Source organism: Gymnoscopelus microlampas (genome assembly GCF_963454915.1).
Source record: "Gymnoscopelus microlampas genome assembly, chromosome: 9".
Taxonomy (NCBI): domain Eukaryota; kingdom Metazoa; phylum Chordata; class Actinopteri; order Myctophiformes; family Myctophidae; genus Gymnoscopelus; species Gymnoscopelus microlampas.
In genome coordinates, this window is record NC_139946.1 from 17,214,631 (window position 1) to 17,232,964 (window position 18,334).

The following is an 18,334-nucleotide window of genomic DNA, read 5'->3' on the forward strand; positions in this document are numbered from 1 at the left end:
AGTAGGTTGCATGGTGTCATGCGCTGCTTTCGCCTTTTGCTAAATGCCAGGCTGCATCTCTATAGGCCTTATCAATTATAGAGGAGATGGGGCCCGTGGTGGCTGCGGGTGACGGCAGTGATATCTGCAGCGATAATAAAGCCTGATTTATACTTTAGTTGCATGCAGGTGCCGCGCCCACCGAAAATAGCCGATGTACAAGCCCACAACGCGTCGCAGTAGCGACGCGTTGTGAGTTTGTACATTGGCTATTTTCCGGTGGGCACGACACAACGTGCTACAAAGTATAAGTGCAGAGCATAAGGCGAGAGGAGAGAGGAGAGGAGAGGAGGGAATGGATCATATCTGTGATGTTCAGACCGTTAAGGAGGTTGCTGCACAGCACAGAAATGTCCGCCGTAACTCTTTAAAAGTGGTGATTTAATCTTGTTTTGGAGGGTTTTTAAAAGTCCTGGTATACTGTTAGGACCGGCTGCTGAGAGGGAGGAGGGGGGGAGGATGGTTGCGGTGTGTGGGGGTGTATCTGCCATTTGAAGAAAGGAAATTTTAACTTGTTGAGACTTTTTTCTTGTACTTAAATCTTGCTGCTAAATCCTTCTTACCCCTGCATTGCATGCATTTATATCGCTCTACTTATTATCCCATCTGGTGACTAATACTGCAGTTTCGCTGGTTGCAGGGACATTTTCTCGGTGGGAAGAGTTGTGAAAAAAGAAGAGTTGGGATATATATTATATGAAACAACGCGAAACGCGACTAAGCCGCCAGATAATCTTACTTATGCAGAGAGACAACCACAGGAACAAGTTTAATCGTATAAACACATTGAGACTGTATACAGTCCTTGCTGCGTTTGATACTTTGCTCTAGTGATTGCTGTAGCGATTGACTTCAAGGGAAAGGCTGGCTCAACTCGAAGACTCGAAGTCTTGAGAAGTTCTTGAATACACTGGGTGCAGATTCAGATAATACATAAGAAACATCTCTGTAGAAGTCAAAACACTGACGAAGGCCTGCGTGCCGAAACGCGTCTGTTCGGTTAACTGCTGCTGCGGAAAGTCCTAACACTTTTACAGAGAGTGCCGATTGGTTCTTCTCTATATGCTCTAGTGACTAGAGACTAGAGTCTAGTCTAATGATTCACCACTCCAAAATTTGTCCAAATAGCAGATCTATAAGCTCACAAGGCTCTGCGATGCAACACGTTATGAGCTTGTAGATCGGCTATTTTCGCTACTCTGAGTGGCTAAAGTGTCTGGCCTTTCAACCTGATGCAGGATCTGTGTTAGATATCAACACCTGTACAACTGGATCTACAGCAGAATAACATGGATAACACAAGGGGCGGGACTTCTCACCTGCAGTGGACAGAGATTGGTCCGTCCTGTCCGAACTGCTCCTTGGTTTTATGCACCTGGCCAATGAAATCGATGAAACCCTCCCCGGATTTGGGCACGCCCTGCTCAGGCCAATCGGTGAACTGGAACTGTCTCACGGTCCTAGACTGGCCGTCCTGGAAGAAGACGGGACGAAAGAGAGGGAGAGATGAATTGCATTGAATACATAGGACAACAATGGAAACAAGTCCCCAGGTCTTTTTTTGTGTTATCCTTTTAGCCTTAATGTCTGACTGTACCACATGCTGTTTACATTTCTGACTAATAAAGTATTCAGTCAATCAAGAGAGAGGGAGAGGAGAGAGAGAGAGAGAGAGAGAGAGAGAGAGAGAGAGAGAGAGAGAGAGAGAGAGAGAGAGAGGGGCGGGTCGGAGATCTTCGTATCAGCTTTTCAGAACCACTGATGTAATACTGTATCTAATAATAGAATATGATTTAGGCTAATTTTGTTTTATTACATATTATCTAATAAACAACAATGACAATCATACTGTGTTGTGTTGCATGTTAATGTTGTACACAGACACAAACTAAAATGTAGCAACACGGGTTTGCAGTTCTGAACCTTTTGCGGCTGCTCACAATAACACAATGCTTGCATGTGCACACATGTATGCACGTGTACACACGCATACACACACACACTCTCTCTCTCTATCCAAACATCACTCAACTCTGCTGCCCACCCTCTTACACACACACACACACACTCCACTCGTTATTCGGTGTGCGTTCATCTCCTGTCGTGTTCTTTCTTGTGTGGTGAGCGACAGAGTGCAGTCCCAGTTAAAGCTGATCAATAGTGTATCAGCCCGGACAGCGTCTCCTCCCAGACAACATGCTGGATGAGATAATCCTGCTCTCACTGATCGATGTGCACACACACACCTGACAGACCAGAGGGATGTGTGCGTGTGTGTGTGTGTGTGTGTGTGTGTGTGTGTGTGTGTGTGTGTGTGTGTGTGTGTGTGTGTGTGTGTGTGTGTGTGTGTGTGTGTGTGTGTGTGTGTGTGTGTGTGTGTGTGTGTGTGTGTGTGTGTGTGTGTGTGTGTGTGTGTGTTGAGGGAAGAGAAGGGTTTACAATCCTTACTCAGTTTCAAACTAACAATACAAGATTAAATGTTCCAATGCATTAACCAACCGTCTATACTTGGTAAAATAAATGTTAAATGTTGTATATATTACCATAGCGCCTTTATCCAAGTACTCTACAATGTACATTACATTCACCCATTCACACACATACATTCACACACCGACGACGGCAGAGGAAACTTGTGAGCTTGTAGATCGGCTGTTTTCACTGTTAAATTTGGCTTCTAAGTGATTATGTCATAATGTATTTTTGTAAGTTTAGGTCGCCACACCAAAATGTATCTTTTGGGTCTGGAGCTGAAAGGGTTTGTTAAGCCTGCTTTATACCAGTGGTTCTCAACCTTTTCAAGCTGTGACCCCCCAAAGTAATCATATTTGAACAGGGACCCCCCCTCCCCCCCACCCTGATAAGCACTTGGAATTGTAGGAGTTGAGGCATTCAATTTAGTTTGACTCGGTTCCACAGATAAATATTATGAAAATTGCAGATCTACAGGCCTCCTCCTCACCTGGGGACCAGGAGAGAGAGAAACAGGAGCAGACAGGTGGTTTTCCACCCACAGTAATCCTCTGCCACACAGCACAGCCACATGGGAACGTGGCTCTGTGTAGTTCACTGTGTGTCACACTTAGAACAACGCATATTATTGTCTGCTGCAATCATGATTATTGTGAAGTGGTAAAAGCATTGGTCCTGTTTACTGCAGTCCGCCTTATTGAAAGTATCTTATTATACGGTTATACGATTGTGAAATGGGAGGTCTTATGCGTTAAATCTTATTTATTAATTCAGTCTTTGTCTCTTTCTTTTTTCTTTCAGGTCTTTTTTCTTTACTCTTGTTTGGATGATATGTTGTTTCTGGAAAATCTATAAAATAAAAGTTAAAAAAAAAAAAAAAAAAAAAAAAAGTGTTTATTGTACTGTACTTGGTAATTAAAACAATTCAAAGTCTATTTCCGATGAGAAATCCTGCCTAAAGTACTGAATTAAAAGGTCTGTTTCCTCTCTTTCTCTCTCTTTTAATCTCTCTCCCTCTCTCTCTCTGTGTGCTGCCTGTTCCATTTTCTTCCTGCGTCTTTGTTTTATCATCCGACAAACATTTCGCCTCGACAAGAGGGATTAAAAATGAAAGAGGGCCAAAGATAACACCAGCACAACAAAGACAGAGGGAGAGAAGAAGAACGAGGAAGTACAAGGGGAGGAGAGAGAAGAAGAGGAGTCAGAAGCAGAAGAGGAATTTAACACACAACCCGAGGGCTCGCCACGCGTGTCAAATCGGGTGATTAAACTTGAACTGGCTCGCCAGCCACGAGTCGACGACGCGTGTAATAATCTGTAGCACTGCTTCACACGAGTGCATGCACGCTCGCACACACATTCCTTGACGCACACACACACACACACACACACACACACACACGCACACACACACACACCCATACTCCCCAGGCTTGTGGTATGTGAACCATGTATGTACTGAGACCATGTATGTGAACCTAAGGACAATGTGAGTGAGCACACACTGAAAGGCACTCACCTACCTACACACTTCAATGCCTTATCTGTGAACAACCTTCACACAGCATCCTTTACCTCTCATCTAGCATTCTCTACATCCCTCCATCAATAACGCCCCTCTCTCTCTCTCTCTCCCTCTCGATCCATCCATCCATCCATCCATCCATCCTTCCCTCCCTCAGTCATTCTCTATCCCTCAACCCATTCCTCTCTCTCTCTCTCTCTCTCTCTCCAGTCTATATCATCCCTAACTCACTCTCTCTATTCTCTTATTGCCTCCAGTCTTTCCATCCATTCCGCAAGTAGTTCTGCCTCTCTCTTCATCTCTCGCTCTCTCCCTCCCTGTCTCTCTCTCTCCCACTCTTCTCTCCCTCCCTCCCTCTCTCTCTCAGTCATTAGCGATTTCAGTTGTATCTGTGTGGCAGTGAACACAGATCTCACTCTGCTGGTCTGAGATCAGCAAATGAGCTGCTTTGATCATTCAATGCCAATTAACTTCCCTGTGCCCTGACACCAACACTGACCTCAGCACCTGACCATGCTGTGTGTGTGAGAGAGAGAGAGAGAGAGAGAGAGAGAGAGAGAGAGTGTGTGTGTGTGTGTGTGCACACGCAGAAAATGTCTAGGAGTCAAGTAGTCGAGTGCAAATACAGAATTTGTTCAAAGGCTAGTAAAATATGTATGGGTGTGCATATGCATAGTCTTTGTGTGGTTATGAGAAAGGCTACAGGGTTGGTAAATGTGTGTGGAGATATATTTTGTGTGTGTGCACGCACGTGCATGCGTGTGTTCGTGTGTATCCACGCATACATTTCTGCTTTCGTGTGTTGGAGACACAAAATGTACACACAGGGGTATTATTTTAGATGTGTAAATGTGTGTGTGTGCGTGTGAGTGTGCGCATGCGTGTGTGCGCGCGCGTGCACAGTGATGGAGCACCAGCTTAAACAGTCCTTATGTCTAATCTCCCCACTGGGGCCGGTGCAGAGAGGGTAGTGTGAGTGTGTGTGTGTGTGTGTGTGTGTGTGTGTGTGTGTGTGTGTGTGTGTGTGTGTGTGTGTGTGTGTGTGTGTGTGTGTGTGTGTGCGCGCGCATGTGCGCATGTGTGTGTGTGCGTGTGTGTGCTCTCTGTGTAATGCAGGGTTTTAAGAGCACCAGGAGGACTACTAACTAGCTGCCACACTGTTCAGACACTATTGCAAATGATGTCTGAACGGTTTTACACGTTCAAATGGCCTCCGTCAATGCGCTGAAATGCACTGTGCTGCTGTAGACAGTAAACTAGCACTGGATGAAGGCATTTGATAATAGCTAAAATATTGAAAAGGTATTATTGTGGTATTTAGTTTTTCAGTACACTTTCAGCACATATATTTTATGTTTGATGATCAGGCATATTATTTTATGTAATATCGTTGCTGTCGGGCAGAAACCAGTCCTAATGCCGACTTCGTCATACTACGGTGTCACACAAAAGTAGCAGAAATAGCAGATCTGCACCACGCCACATTTTGAGCTTGTAGATCTGCTATCTTTGCTACTTTTTTTTTAAATTTGACACACACACACACACACACACACACACACACACACACACACACACACACACACACACACACACACACGTGTGGCTTACCCTGGCGTCTGTGACCTTGAACTCTCGGAGGATGTACTGGGGCATGTTGTACTCAGCCATGGGATCCACAACGAAATACTGGTACCTGGCCGAGCGCTCCGCGGGCCAGTACTGATGGCACTTTTCCTGTGAGGGAGGACACATTCAACACCTGTGTTATCTCCCACTATGTTAGATATTTCAAATTAGCCTTTGGATATTCTATTGTTTAGGTATTAAACTTTAGTATGTATTACGTTTTTTTTTGTTTAAACTAGGTACAGTATTCTTAAAAAAAAAAAGAATTGGGCAGTTCTCTCTGTTTTTGTCATGTTGTTACTGTGGTGTTTTTAGGACTGGAGAGTGGGACTACGGACATAAATGAGCTTTTAGCTAAATGCGGCACGTTTACAGGAGATCATGTTCAGTTGATTGAATTCACGTTCATGTATTGAATGTTCATTAATGTGCATTGTCCCGTCTAGATAAACAAATAAAGTAAAGTATGTTCAGCAGGACTAAAACACAATAATTACAAACAAGATCATCTTGTGTGTATGACCATACCTGGTGTTTAATATTAGAATGTGTATATTAACCACATTAAAGGTAGGCTAAGTGATTTGTTTTTGGTTAAAATAAGTGTTAATGGCTCTATTTTATGATTATTACTCATTGCTATAGAGTGTTTGTTCAGTAACAGGAGTCACCCTATCTCTCGAGCTCTTTTTCAGGTCAATTTTATCCAATCAGGAGAGAGAAGTCATACAGGATACAGGATAAACAAGTGAAATTGGAACAGAAGACACAAATAAATTATAGCAGACACGATTGGATGGAACTGGAACACTATCAAATTGAAGGTGATGAATGGATATTATCTCCTGATTGGCTGAAATTGGCAACCTGAAAATGTATTTTATGTTTATTTAAGAGACGGGGAGAGCCCCTGTCTCTGAACAAACACTCTATAGCAATGATTACTATCAGAATATGAAGATTAAACTAAAGAAAAAACATATAATGTACCCTACCTTTACTGTGTGTGTGTGTGTGTGTGTGTGTGTGTGTGTGTGTGTGTGTGTGTGTGTGTGTGTGTGTGTGTGTGTGTGTGTGTGTGTGTGTGTGTGTGTGTGCGTGCGCGTGTGTGTATTTGCGTTCATGTGTGTCATACCCGTCCCATCTCTCTGAGTTTGGTCAGCATGACTACAATAGTGGAGTTGTTCTCCCAAAGCATTCTCCAGAAGTCCTCGGTGGTCTCTGCCAGAGGACCCTGTGTGGCGATGTAGGCCTTCTGCTGCCTACAAACCCAAACATACACACACACAATGAAACGCCAAAACGACCAATCAAGTTGTAAGGATCATACCAACACACCTCTCCCAATTAACGATGTAAGGATCGTACCAACACACCTCCCCCAATTAACCAATTAACTATATACATATCATACAAACACACCTCCCCCAATTAACCAATTAACTAAGTACATATCATACAAACACACCTCCCCCAATTAACCAATTAACTATGTACATATCATACAAACACACCTCCCCCAATTAACCAATTAACTATGTACAGATCATAGCAACACACGTCCCCCAATTAACCAATTAACTAAGTACATATCATACAAACACACCTCCCCCAATTAACTAATTAACTATGTACATATCATACAAGCACACCTCCCCCAATTAACCAATTAACTATGTACAGATCATAGCAACACACCTCCCCCAATTAACCAATTAACTATGTAAGGATCGTACCAACACACCTCCCCCAATTACAGATTATACCAACAACACATCTCCACAATCTTCACTTCCATACTTAAGCCTAATTGGTGCTTCGTCATGCGATGGTGTCGCACAGAATGGGAGAGAATATCCGACCTATAAGCTCACAACGGGTCATTGTGGGCTTATAGGTGGTCTATTCGCGGCAGCGAGATGCCGTCACGTGAAAAAAAAAATATGAATGGGACTCTGCTCCCCCAACACATCCTGCCTCCCCTCCCATACCTGTATCCGTCGATGAAGCTGGCGTTGATGTAGTCGGACCCCTCCAGGCCCCTGATGGGCTGCAGGCAGACACGTGTGGTTTCGTAGGGCATGATGTTCACCAGTCTGTTCTTGAACTTGTTGCAGGGAAGGTTGGCGCTGATGAAACGCGACGTGTGGGCCTTGGAGTTCGCCAAGCGCTGTGGAGCGAGGGAGAGGGAGAAAAGGAGGAGGAGAGAAAGAAAGGGGAAAGAATCAGAATCTGTTTATTGGCCAAGGTATGTTCACATACAAGGAATTTGTCTTGGTTCATTGCTCTCGCATAGAAGAAAAAATAAGAATAATATATATCAGATGACAGAAAAAAGGTATAAAATGAAATGATATGGTTTAAGTATAAACAGTAAAATAATCAACGATAATAATCATAATAATTGAGTCCTGAGTCAGACCAGGTTGGAGCAGAGAGGGACAGAGGAGGTAAATAAGGAAAGAAAGGGGTGAAGTATTGCGAAGATTGATATAGATAGATTTTAGAGAAAGCAAAACTGGTGCACCAAGAAGAATTGGTGCAGTCAGAAGAGTTGTGGAAGAAGATGTAAGCATGCAGGAGATGAAGGGATGTTGGGAGGATAGCAGAGAAGATCAGAACAGACACGATAAAGAGAAAAATGAGAAGGGAGGATGGAGGGGGTCAGAGGAAGTAGAGGTGACAAGAGCGAGATAAAGACAGAAGAGAATATTAACGACACAAAGTAATAACGCAAGCCTCCTTCTAATCTGATCCAACACGGCTGCATTTATTGATGACAGTGCACTTACACAGGCATGCAGGCATTCTTTCTCATAAACAAAATGATTAGAAATTCAACAATGAAGGTGTACAGGTTAAACCCCTGCAAGGAACCATTCAAATCCTACCAGAACCTCCGCACATGCAGTCTCCCTCTGACTGTCTTAATAAAGACAAAAATACAGGACAGAATGTACTTTACTCCATATCTCATTTGATATTGGATATTTATATGTTAGTTACCAATATGAGACAGCAGACGCTACTCTTCACTGTCAACTGCATTATAGTATTTGTTGTTGTTGTTGTCGTTTGTGGTTGTTTTGTCAAACACATATTCGAGAGGATGTCCATAGTGAGTCGGTAACAGGTTCAATCCCCATACCGGTCAATGTGTGTCCACCCACCTACGCATTAAACCGCTGTCCTTCTGCCAGTGTAAGTCACTGTGAATAAGAGACAGCACCTGCCACATCTACCTCTCTGCTTTCCGACTCTCTCTACCTCAATAAAGAAAAACACAAAGTGGCCAATCTAATCTCTTTACAAAAAGAAAGCAAGCCATGGAAGCTTTTGTGTGCTTTTCCCCGCATAGTTTTCTGTCTTTAACTCATTTAGAACGGATGCAATATTCACATGTTTTTGTTGTGCAGCTGGCGGGGTTGCACAGGGTAAGATTTAACGAGGGAAAAGATGATTTTGAGCAATAACAAGCTTCTCGGTTGGTGTGTGTGCGGTGCCACGCCGCGGCAGACAGCATAAAATAAATGTCTCTCGCTCGGAGAGGAAGAAAAGCGTGGTGGCATCGCCCATCGGCTGCTGAGGGGTGTTTTGTGCATGGTGGTTCAGAATTGCACGTGGATGTTTGGGTGGGCTGGACAAAGACAGACATACAGAAACAGTGCGCACTCAGAAAAAAAAAAAAAAAACAAAGACATGCAGAAATTGAAGTTTGCTTAGTTGCTTGCTGGTGTGTCTCTTGCCGAAAATAGCATATCTACAGACTCAGCTTGAAGATCTGCGTTTCAACGTGCAACACCAGCATTCAACGATATCGTCACTGTCGGGTGGAAACCTTGTATGTTCCAAAACCGTTACTTTTTAGGAAATGGGATGGAAATGTTCAGAAATAGTGAAATATGGGGCCACCGATGGTCGAGTGGTTAAGGCGCATACTACATATAAAACAAATGCCCCGAGCCCGACGACCGTTCATGCGTGTCACTCCCGATCTCTCTCTCTCCCCGTTTCCTATCACACTCCACACTGTATTATCCAAATGAAGGCAGAAAAGCCCCAAAATATCTTAAAAAATAAATGGTGAAAATAGCCGATCTGTACATCGGCTATCGGCTCACAGTGTCACATTGTGAGCTTGTAGATTGTCTATTTTCACAATGTATTGGTTTTATTTTTCACTATTTTTGCTTGACTATACTATTGCCACTACTTTAGCTTGACGTTCATGTATGACGAAGTAGGACATTAAATGACGAAAAAAACGTTAAAAAGTAGAAATATGGAGATACAAGGTTTCTGCCCGACATCAATGATATACTAATTAAGCTTTTGAAAGCAAAAGTAAAACTGGCTTAGGGCTCACCATACCCCCAACTTCACCCCTTCTTCATCTTTATTTATCCAAAGCATCAGACCTTGCTTGGAACATGTATCTTTCCACCCGGCCCCGCAGGGCTAGTGCAACAACATTTGCACTAGCAAAGTGTACCGCTGTAGCAGTAAGAGCCGCAGCAAAAGAGGACGTCACTTTTGGGAGTTTGGCAATTAGCTATAATTTTTCATTCCTCCCTCTCTTCTTTTTTTTTGGCTCACACATTTTTTGGATTTTTTTTTTCACAGAGTACCGAGTATTCCTAACGGTAAAGACCATCTCTAAATAAGCTTATGCCTGGTTGTTAGGTGAGGTTTGAACACAGACAGCATGGAAGGTCACGCACACACACAGGATACTGTTCTATCAACATCAGAACCTGTAACCAGTATGTATGACTCTGTGGGAGAATGCATTAATCTTAATTTACTTCCACATACAGTAGGTGTGTGTGTGTGTGTGTGTGTGTGTGTGTGTGTGTGTGTGTGTGTGTGTGTGTGTGTGTGTGTGTGTGTGTGCCTGCGTGCGTGCGTGGTTCAGCCACTGCTTAGTGCTTCTCTCTCTCCCTCTCTCTCCATCCTAAAAATCTCTCCATCGTCTCTGTGTCACTCTTTCCTCCCCAGCTCGCCCTCTGTGTCACCTCCTCGCTCTGTCTGATTGGTCGCTTGGAGTCCATCCAATCCCTTCTCTCTCTCTCTCTCTCTCTCTCTCTCTCAGACTATCAGTCTCTCCTCTCATCCCTCTCTTCTGTTCTGTCCCTTTGATCTGGGTTTCACAGACAGGGTTCCTGGACAACCATGAGAGGACCTGGCAACGCGGTACAGGCCCTCAACACAAAACCACACAACAACCCAAAGGGGCTGCATGGAATTAATCCAACCTGGCAACCCGTTCTATACCCAGCAGAACACAGACACAACCTGAGCAGACCTTGTCGGTTTAATCACTTTCAACCTGGCGTCCCTATTTTTGGGCATTTCATTATAGGGGGAAATCTGTCAGAAATTGTCACATATTTTCACGGTACAATGAAGTATATAGGGCTTACGGTGCTTAAAGTCGCACTATGTAACTTTCTTTTTATGAATACAATTTAATGTTTATAGTAGAGTATGTTAATACAATACAACTTATACAATTGGGGTGGTTGTATTTGGTCTCCCTGCTCTTCTATTGAGACATTTAGATTGAGTCAAAGGTCATGTCTCACAGGATCCCCTGAGCAAGCAGGCCGGCTCTATTACTGTAGCTCAATGTAAAAATGTCAGCACTTTAGCTGGAATCCGGGTTCAAATCCGGGGTAGAAGAGGAAAGTTACATAGTGCAGCAAGTTTAAGGCTCATTATATTATGTTATATTATATTATATCCATATTGTATGATATTATACATTTCTAAGTTCCTAATACAGGAGTGCATGGAGAATGAGCCTGTTTTGCGCTTCTTATTTTAATTATCAGTTTTGGAGCCCTGCAAAGGCTAATGTATGCCCATCAACATTAATCCACATGTTAGTTTAGGTGCCTTTTGGCAAGGTACTAACCCTGAACCCCCAAACCACCCCTCTCCTGTTAGTATAAGCAAATCTGGAAGAGCGACAGCAAAAAATATTAAACGTGAATTTAGACTGTGCTGTGTGCGTGTGTGTGTGTGTGTGTGTGTGTGTGTGTGTGTGTGTGTGTGTGTGTGTGTGTGTGTGTGTGTGTGTGTGTGTGTGTGTGTGTGTGTGTGTGCGCGTGCGTGCGTGCGTGCACCTCTTCGTGCTTACTATTCATGAGCAGATGGCAGAAAAGTCTCTCCAAATCTTTTTTCAAACAGCTCCTTTTCCTGTGCTGTCATCTTTCTCTCCATCTCAGTTCCGCTAGCTCAACACAGCTGGAGGCTACACGTCCCACAACTCCTCCTGAGTAAGATGTCCAAGTGCGTCTAAGCCCCCCCATCCCTCACCATGCTGAATTCTGCCGACTCACCTCCTTAGTGCGGTTGAGACCAGCTAGCATACAGACGTCCCTTTGTTCATTAGCCAAGCGTTCCTCCCTCCACTTACCCTGCCACACTCTCCCATTTGTCATTATCAACCATTAATTACTTCTCCACACAACTCCAAGCTCCCAATCTCTCTCTCTCTTTCTCTGTCTCTCCCTCTTTCTGTGTGTGTGTGTGTGTGTGTGTGTGTGTGTGTGTGTGTGTGTGTGTGTGTGTGTGTGTGTGTGTGTGTGTGTGTGTGTGTGTGTGTGTGTGTGTGTGTGTGTGTGTGTGTGTGTGTGTGTGTGTGTGTGTGTGTGTGTGTGTGTGTGTGTGTGTGTGTGTGTGAATGTGTGTTTGGCTGGGGGAGGAAGGGGGTCAGATGTGATGTTCTGATTGTCAAGATCTTTTGACTGCAGTCTCTCGCAAATCACCTGTGGGGTGGGAGGGTGCATGTTTTGTGTCTCTGTTTGTACCTCCACTACCCATGCTTTTCACTTAGGGTACATTTAACAAGCCATTTCGCCTTCAGACAAAACCCTTTGTTTAGCACAGAATGGATTATAACCAGTTTCTCTTTACTTAAGCACATTATTCCAAATCCTCACCAAAGAACAATGCAGGGTGCTTAAATATTTCCCTTTCTAGCTTACTGTAGGGAAACTGAAAAAACAAAAAAACAAGACAAAAGGAATTACTGTGCTGTGTGCCCATTACTGTAAGTGCTTCAATAACTTAAATACTAAAAGTATATCTGACATAAATACAGTAGCAAGGCTTTGTTTTCACGTTACCTGAACTGTTTGTGTGTGCGTGAACGCAAAAAAAAAACACGACCTGACAAACCCATGCCAGATGATAAAAAAATGTTTTAATCTGCATTCTGCTTACCAAAGGCTGAAAAGGATTAAATATTTTGGGAAATCAACCTCTGTAGGGGTTCGCTCCTCCACATCTAGAGGACTTAGGTTTTAATAAGCCGCCTTCATCTAAAGCTCCAGGGTTAAAGGATTCAGGATCAGAGAGCCCATTCAAACGTGAGGGTACTTGATACCTCTGATCGCCCTTTAACAAACAAGAGCCTTTCATATACTTCTAACAGTCATCTCATCCATTCTGGTTTTAAGGTCCCTTCATTTCCTTAGCAGGTCAGATTCAGGTTTGGAGGTCTGTGGTGAACTGCATCTCCCCTCCGTTGTGGAAATTAAATGTTCTCAACTTCCACCACATTTTCTCATTCATTCATTTCTTTCTTTCTTTCTTTCAATTCTTTTCATCATCTCGGCTTCCCCCCGATTTAGTGCCAAGGCCAGATGGACCACAGAAGATTTGAACCCCTAATCTCTGCGGTGGTAGGTTGGAATTTTTACCCACCCAAGTGCCCCTTCAGTTCCTTTTTCTCAACATCGTTACATTGTCCTGGACAGTCAGATCCCTGTCTTAAATGAGGTACCTTCAGCTTCAGGGTTCTTAACCCTTTCACCATCACACTGGACACCAATGTCTAGCTTTCTACTGCCTTTACCTTGGTACATGAGAGTCCAGAGACCCAGGGATCTTCGCTTAGTCTTATAGCTACAACATGATGACAAAATAAAACTCCATTCACACCTAAAAACCTATACCCACCCAGGTCACTCAAGCTCCACTTTTGAGCCCTTGCACCCAAACTCCCATATAGGTTGTTTCAAACTGACAAAGACAACAGGTTTGCTAGCTAATGTCCAGTAGTAACTTTATTTACAAGATTCTGTATTCTTTATGCTTACCTGGAGTCTAATCTATCAAGACAGATTCTGCCAACAGTCAACTAGTCTTGTTCAACCTACACTTTTTTTTATCCTGGAGGCCCCCAGGATATTTAGACCCTATTTGTGTGAAGGATGTGGTACCGCATTGCCCCTCATAACGTCTACCAGAAGAGGAGAAATAACCTACAGAGAATGCAGCTGTCTACACAAAATAGCCCTCTGTAAACACTGAAGTAGCAATGCTTGTGTCAACACTATGTCACATGCTGCAAGATCAGAGATGATGTGGGAGGACAGTATTTCTAAGAAGGTTTACACAGAATGAGTACATATAAGTATTTCCTAAATTTCCCAAAGTCCCACAGCTGACCGGATGTGTCCGAGGGTTTGTATGCTCTCATGTTTGTATACTATCATGTGGTTGTGGTTGAAACAGGGCTATAAAAGCTGTGAATTCCTAATGCACTCCCAATGCACCCTTCCTAGAAATGTAGCGGAGTCAAAAGTTACAACATTTGTCTTTGAAATGTAGTGGAGTGAAAGTGATCAAGTATTCAAAAAAAACACATACAGTGGTGAACTGCAGACTGACTCCCACTTTTCCACCGTAATCTGAAGACTCACCTCTTCAGACTCCACCTTAGCCCGTAACACTTGCCCTAGCCTTGAACGCATCTGTGTCATTTTAAGATTTCTTTGGCAACTAAATGTTGTTTTTTTTTAAATTTGTGCAAATCTTTAAATATATTTTTTTAAAGCGAGCATTTCTTTTTTTGAAGAAGGCCGATGCACACCTCAAAGGTTGGTGACAGGTGCGTGAGACAAAAAGTGCATTTGAATGCACTAAAATCGCAAATCGTACGTTACCTTGAACTCCAGCTCCATGCCGGTGACGTGCTCTCCGCTCTCCACCTGCGCCAGCTTCTGGATGTAGGAGTAGAGGGAGCGGGCGGCCACCTCGGTGCTGCCGCACGCCACCGCCTCCAGCAGGGCGTCGTGGATGAAGCTGTACTGGTCCTCCGTCTGCACCATGTAGTTCCGCTGCGAGCGCATCAGCGTCACGTGGCCGTAGATGTCGGCCGTCTTCTCGTGCTTGATGCGCTCCAGCATGGCGTCGATGACGATGAAGCAGCCCGTCCGGCCCACGCCCGCACTGACGGGTGAAGAAGAGGAGGACGGTTGGTTGATTGATTGATTGATTGATGATGAAGATTGTCACTTTATTGTTAGTCATTATTAACCACTTAAAGGAGTAGTTCACCCGAATTTTTTTTTCTATCAATTACACACCCACTGAAGCCTTAAATTCATGGAGATTGTTCTGTTTTTGTTGCATTCCTGAGCCAATAATTTGATGACTGTCAATAGCACACTTAATAGGAGAGTTTTTGAGTCTCTTTTTGAGTCTTTTGCCGCATTGCTCAGGAATGCGGCAAAAACAAAAGAAATCTCCATGAATTCAAGGCTTCATGGGGTGTGTAATTGATTTTAAAAAAAGTCATTTTTGGGGTGAACTACTCCTTTAAACCCTCTAGTGTTAGTAAAACAGTCCTGAAATACATCTGCACTTGGAGCGTTTTTTCCCCCCTCGTCTACACCATATCTCTTTGCTGAAAAATTGCTCGGTAATTTCCCCCTCAGGACGACAAAATACTCCTTTATCTAATTTTGGATGGTAGTGTCCCTTTAAGTGACATGATGATAATGTAGTGATCTGCTTCATTAGAAGGAGTTCCACTTGGTTCATGACAAATCCATTTCAATATTAATACAAAATAAGACATTAATCACTCATAAATGACGTGTTAAGATGGGTGATTTGGCAGTGTGCTGTAAAGAATGGCCTAGAATAGCTCATCTTTTGTTAAGTCACAAGCATCCATAACAGTGCTCACAACGTTGCGTTGCAATGCGTTGTGAGCTTGTAGATCTGCAATGGCTTGGCGAACAGCCCCCTTAACCACGTCAACCCCCGGTGTCACTATTTCTGGCATGTCCTTATAGGCAAAAGTTCTCAAAAACAGCCTAGGCCTATACAGTATGCTTCATTTAAACACGTCGCACGCTGGTCATGAGCACTCTATCTACGCTCCATCTATAAGCTCACAACGTGTCACATCGGAACTGTGAGCTTATAGATCGGCTATTTCTTGGCTACCTTTGTGCGATACTGTTGTGAGGTGAAGCAGGGCATTCATTTATGAACATAAACACAAAAAAAGTTGAAAAATGTAGATAATTAACGTCTCTGTCAGGTGGAAATCTCATTATGCCCAAAACTGTTACTTTTGTGTGACGCTGTAGTATGAAGTAGGGCGTTAATTTACCCAACAACAAAAAAAGTTAGAATATGGAAATAAGAGGTTTCAGCAACGATGTAAGGTTTCCGCCTGACAGCAAGGAAACGTTGCAGATAAAGCTGCGCGTCAAATGACAAGCGAGAGAGAGAGAGAGAAGGAGACAAACAAAGACGAGCGACAACAAGGCGGCGAGGAGGAGGAGAAGGAACGACGGAGCGTAAGCCCTGCAAGCTGTCATCACATTTCACTTCTTTACTGTGCATCTGTTCCTGTAACACCGGACGGCTCTTATCAACGCACTATAAGGGAGGTTCCAATTTGAATAATCCCATTGGGAGAGATAGCGAAGAGAAAAGCCACAGAAGAAGAGGCTGAGGAGGAGAGAGAAGCAAAAAGAGATATGGAGAGAGAGAGAAAGGCTATTACCAAAGCTTTGAGATGGAGAGAGAGAGAGAGAGAGAGAGAGAGAGAGAGAGAGAGAGAGAGAGAGAGAGAGAGAGAGAGAGAGAGAGAGATGGAGACAGATGGGGAGAGAGAGAGCGCGAGAGAGAGAGAGGTTATTACCAGAGCTTTGAGATGGAGAGAGAAATAAAGAGAGAGAGACAGAGAGAGGAATTATTTGACCAAGCGAAGATTCGCAAAGTACACAGTTGGTAGTGAGACTGAGATAGAGAGAGTGTGTGTGTGTGTGTGTGTGTGTGTGTGTGTGTGTGTGTGTGTGTGTGTGTGTGTGTGTGTGTGTGTGTGTGTGTGTGTGTGTGTGTGTGTGTGTGTGTGTGTGTTTATTTACATTATAGAGGCGCTCACTGTACACCTACGTCTCACCGCCAAACAGATATGTCCGAGTCATAGTGTCGGGGGCTTTGTCAGAACACCCGTCTATCTGTGTACCTTTTATGCCCATATGGAGATATCTGTATCTGTCTGTCTACCTGTGTCCCTTTTATGCCCATATATGGAGATAACTGGTTTGGCTGAGTCATAGTGACGGGCCCTATATATGGCATATGCTGCTGTTGTGCATGTACAGTATCTACGTACAGTATATGTGTGTCTGCTCTCCTCCCTTCTACCAGCTTTACCACACACACACGCACACACGCACACGCACACACACACACACACACACACACACACACACACACACACACGCGCAACTACTGTAGGCACATACGACTATACCATGACCACACACTACGTATGTAGATTCACTCAGGCTCACACATAATGTCAGCGCGTGTGTGCGCATGTGCATGTGTGTGTGTGTGTGTAGCGATGTGGGATGAATCAATGTCCTTGTTAAAGGTAGACTTATACGCAATAAAATCCTGAGTTTTAATTGAACACGGGGAGTATACAAATGGACCAGAAAGGGTCCATTTGTACACTCTCTCCGTACACTAAATGAACCCATTCAGACCGAGAAAGCATCTTAGATTGCTTTGGCTATTCAAAAAATAGATATGAGCTACGTGAAAACGAGTGCAAATCTTTATATACATTTTTACTTTACTATATACACTTTACTTCTGGGGGTCCCTGGAACAAAATATTTTGAGATGGGGGTCCGCAACCAAATACATATAATTTTGGGTGGTCCTTGACATGAAAAAAGTTTGAGAACCACTGATATTATAGCAACAATTATTAATATTTTTTCACATTTTCACGATTTTTCAAAAGATAGCAGATCTACAAGCTATGAGCTTGTATATCTGCTATTTTTGAATAGCCCAAAGTATAAAATATGGACGAAGTGGTTACACAGATGCGTTCCGGGATTGAATGGCTTAACACTCAGGACTTTCCCTGTGTACAGTGCTGGGCTAACAGTCGACTCCGAGGGGGGAAACTGCAAATACTTTTGTTGGCACGGGAGGTGGAGAATAAAACTAACAGCGGAGCTTCTGGAACAGCAGGTCACTGCTCCAGCACAAACATCCTGCATCTTTTTATGTCAATTCTGCTTTATTTTGGAAAGTATACAGAGAGGCAGGAGAGAGAGAGAGGAGATAGGAAACCGTAGTAAAAATAAGAACGGAGTCTTGGGTGTGTGTGTGTGTGTGGTTTCAATGGCGTTCCGTTTCCCTATGCAGCTCAATGGAGCGAGCGTCCCCTCTGTGCTCTGACATTGCTAGATTTAATTAGTTCGCACAGAATACATGCATCTAAGATATCGTCGCTGTCGGTGGGCAGAAACCTCCTATCTCCGTATTCTAACTTTTTGTGTTTACTCGTAAATCAACGCCCTACAATCGATTCGTCACACACGCAAGCAT

At 43.6% G+C, this 18,334-nt stretch overlaps 1 protein-coding gene across 3 annotated transcripts in view; it reads right to left on the reverse strand.

Moving 5' to 3' along the window:
* ptprsa (protein tyrosine phosphatase receptor type Sa) overlaps positions 1 to 18,334 on the reverse strand; it is a 281,342-nt gene that overhangs the window by 9,107 nt on the left and 253,901 nt on the right. For all 3 annotated transcript variants that reach the window (XM_084067853.1, XM_084067854.1, XM_084067852.1), the window contains 5 exons: positions 14,623 to 14,908; positions 7,657 to 7,835; positions 6,801 to 6,927; positions 5,648 to 5,773; positions 1,359 to 1,513 (listed from right to left, as the gene is read on the reverse strand). In XM_084067853.1, coding sequence (XP_083923979.1) covers positions 1,359 to 1,513; positions 5,648 to 5,773; positions 6,801 to 6,927; positions 7,657 to 7,835; positions 14,623 to 14,908 — 873 coding nt within the window. The remainder of the gene's footprint in view (positions 1 to 1,358; positions 1,514 to 5,647; positions 5,774 to 6,800; positions 6,928 to 7,656; positions 7,836 to 14,622; positions 14,909 to 18,334) is intronic.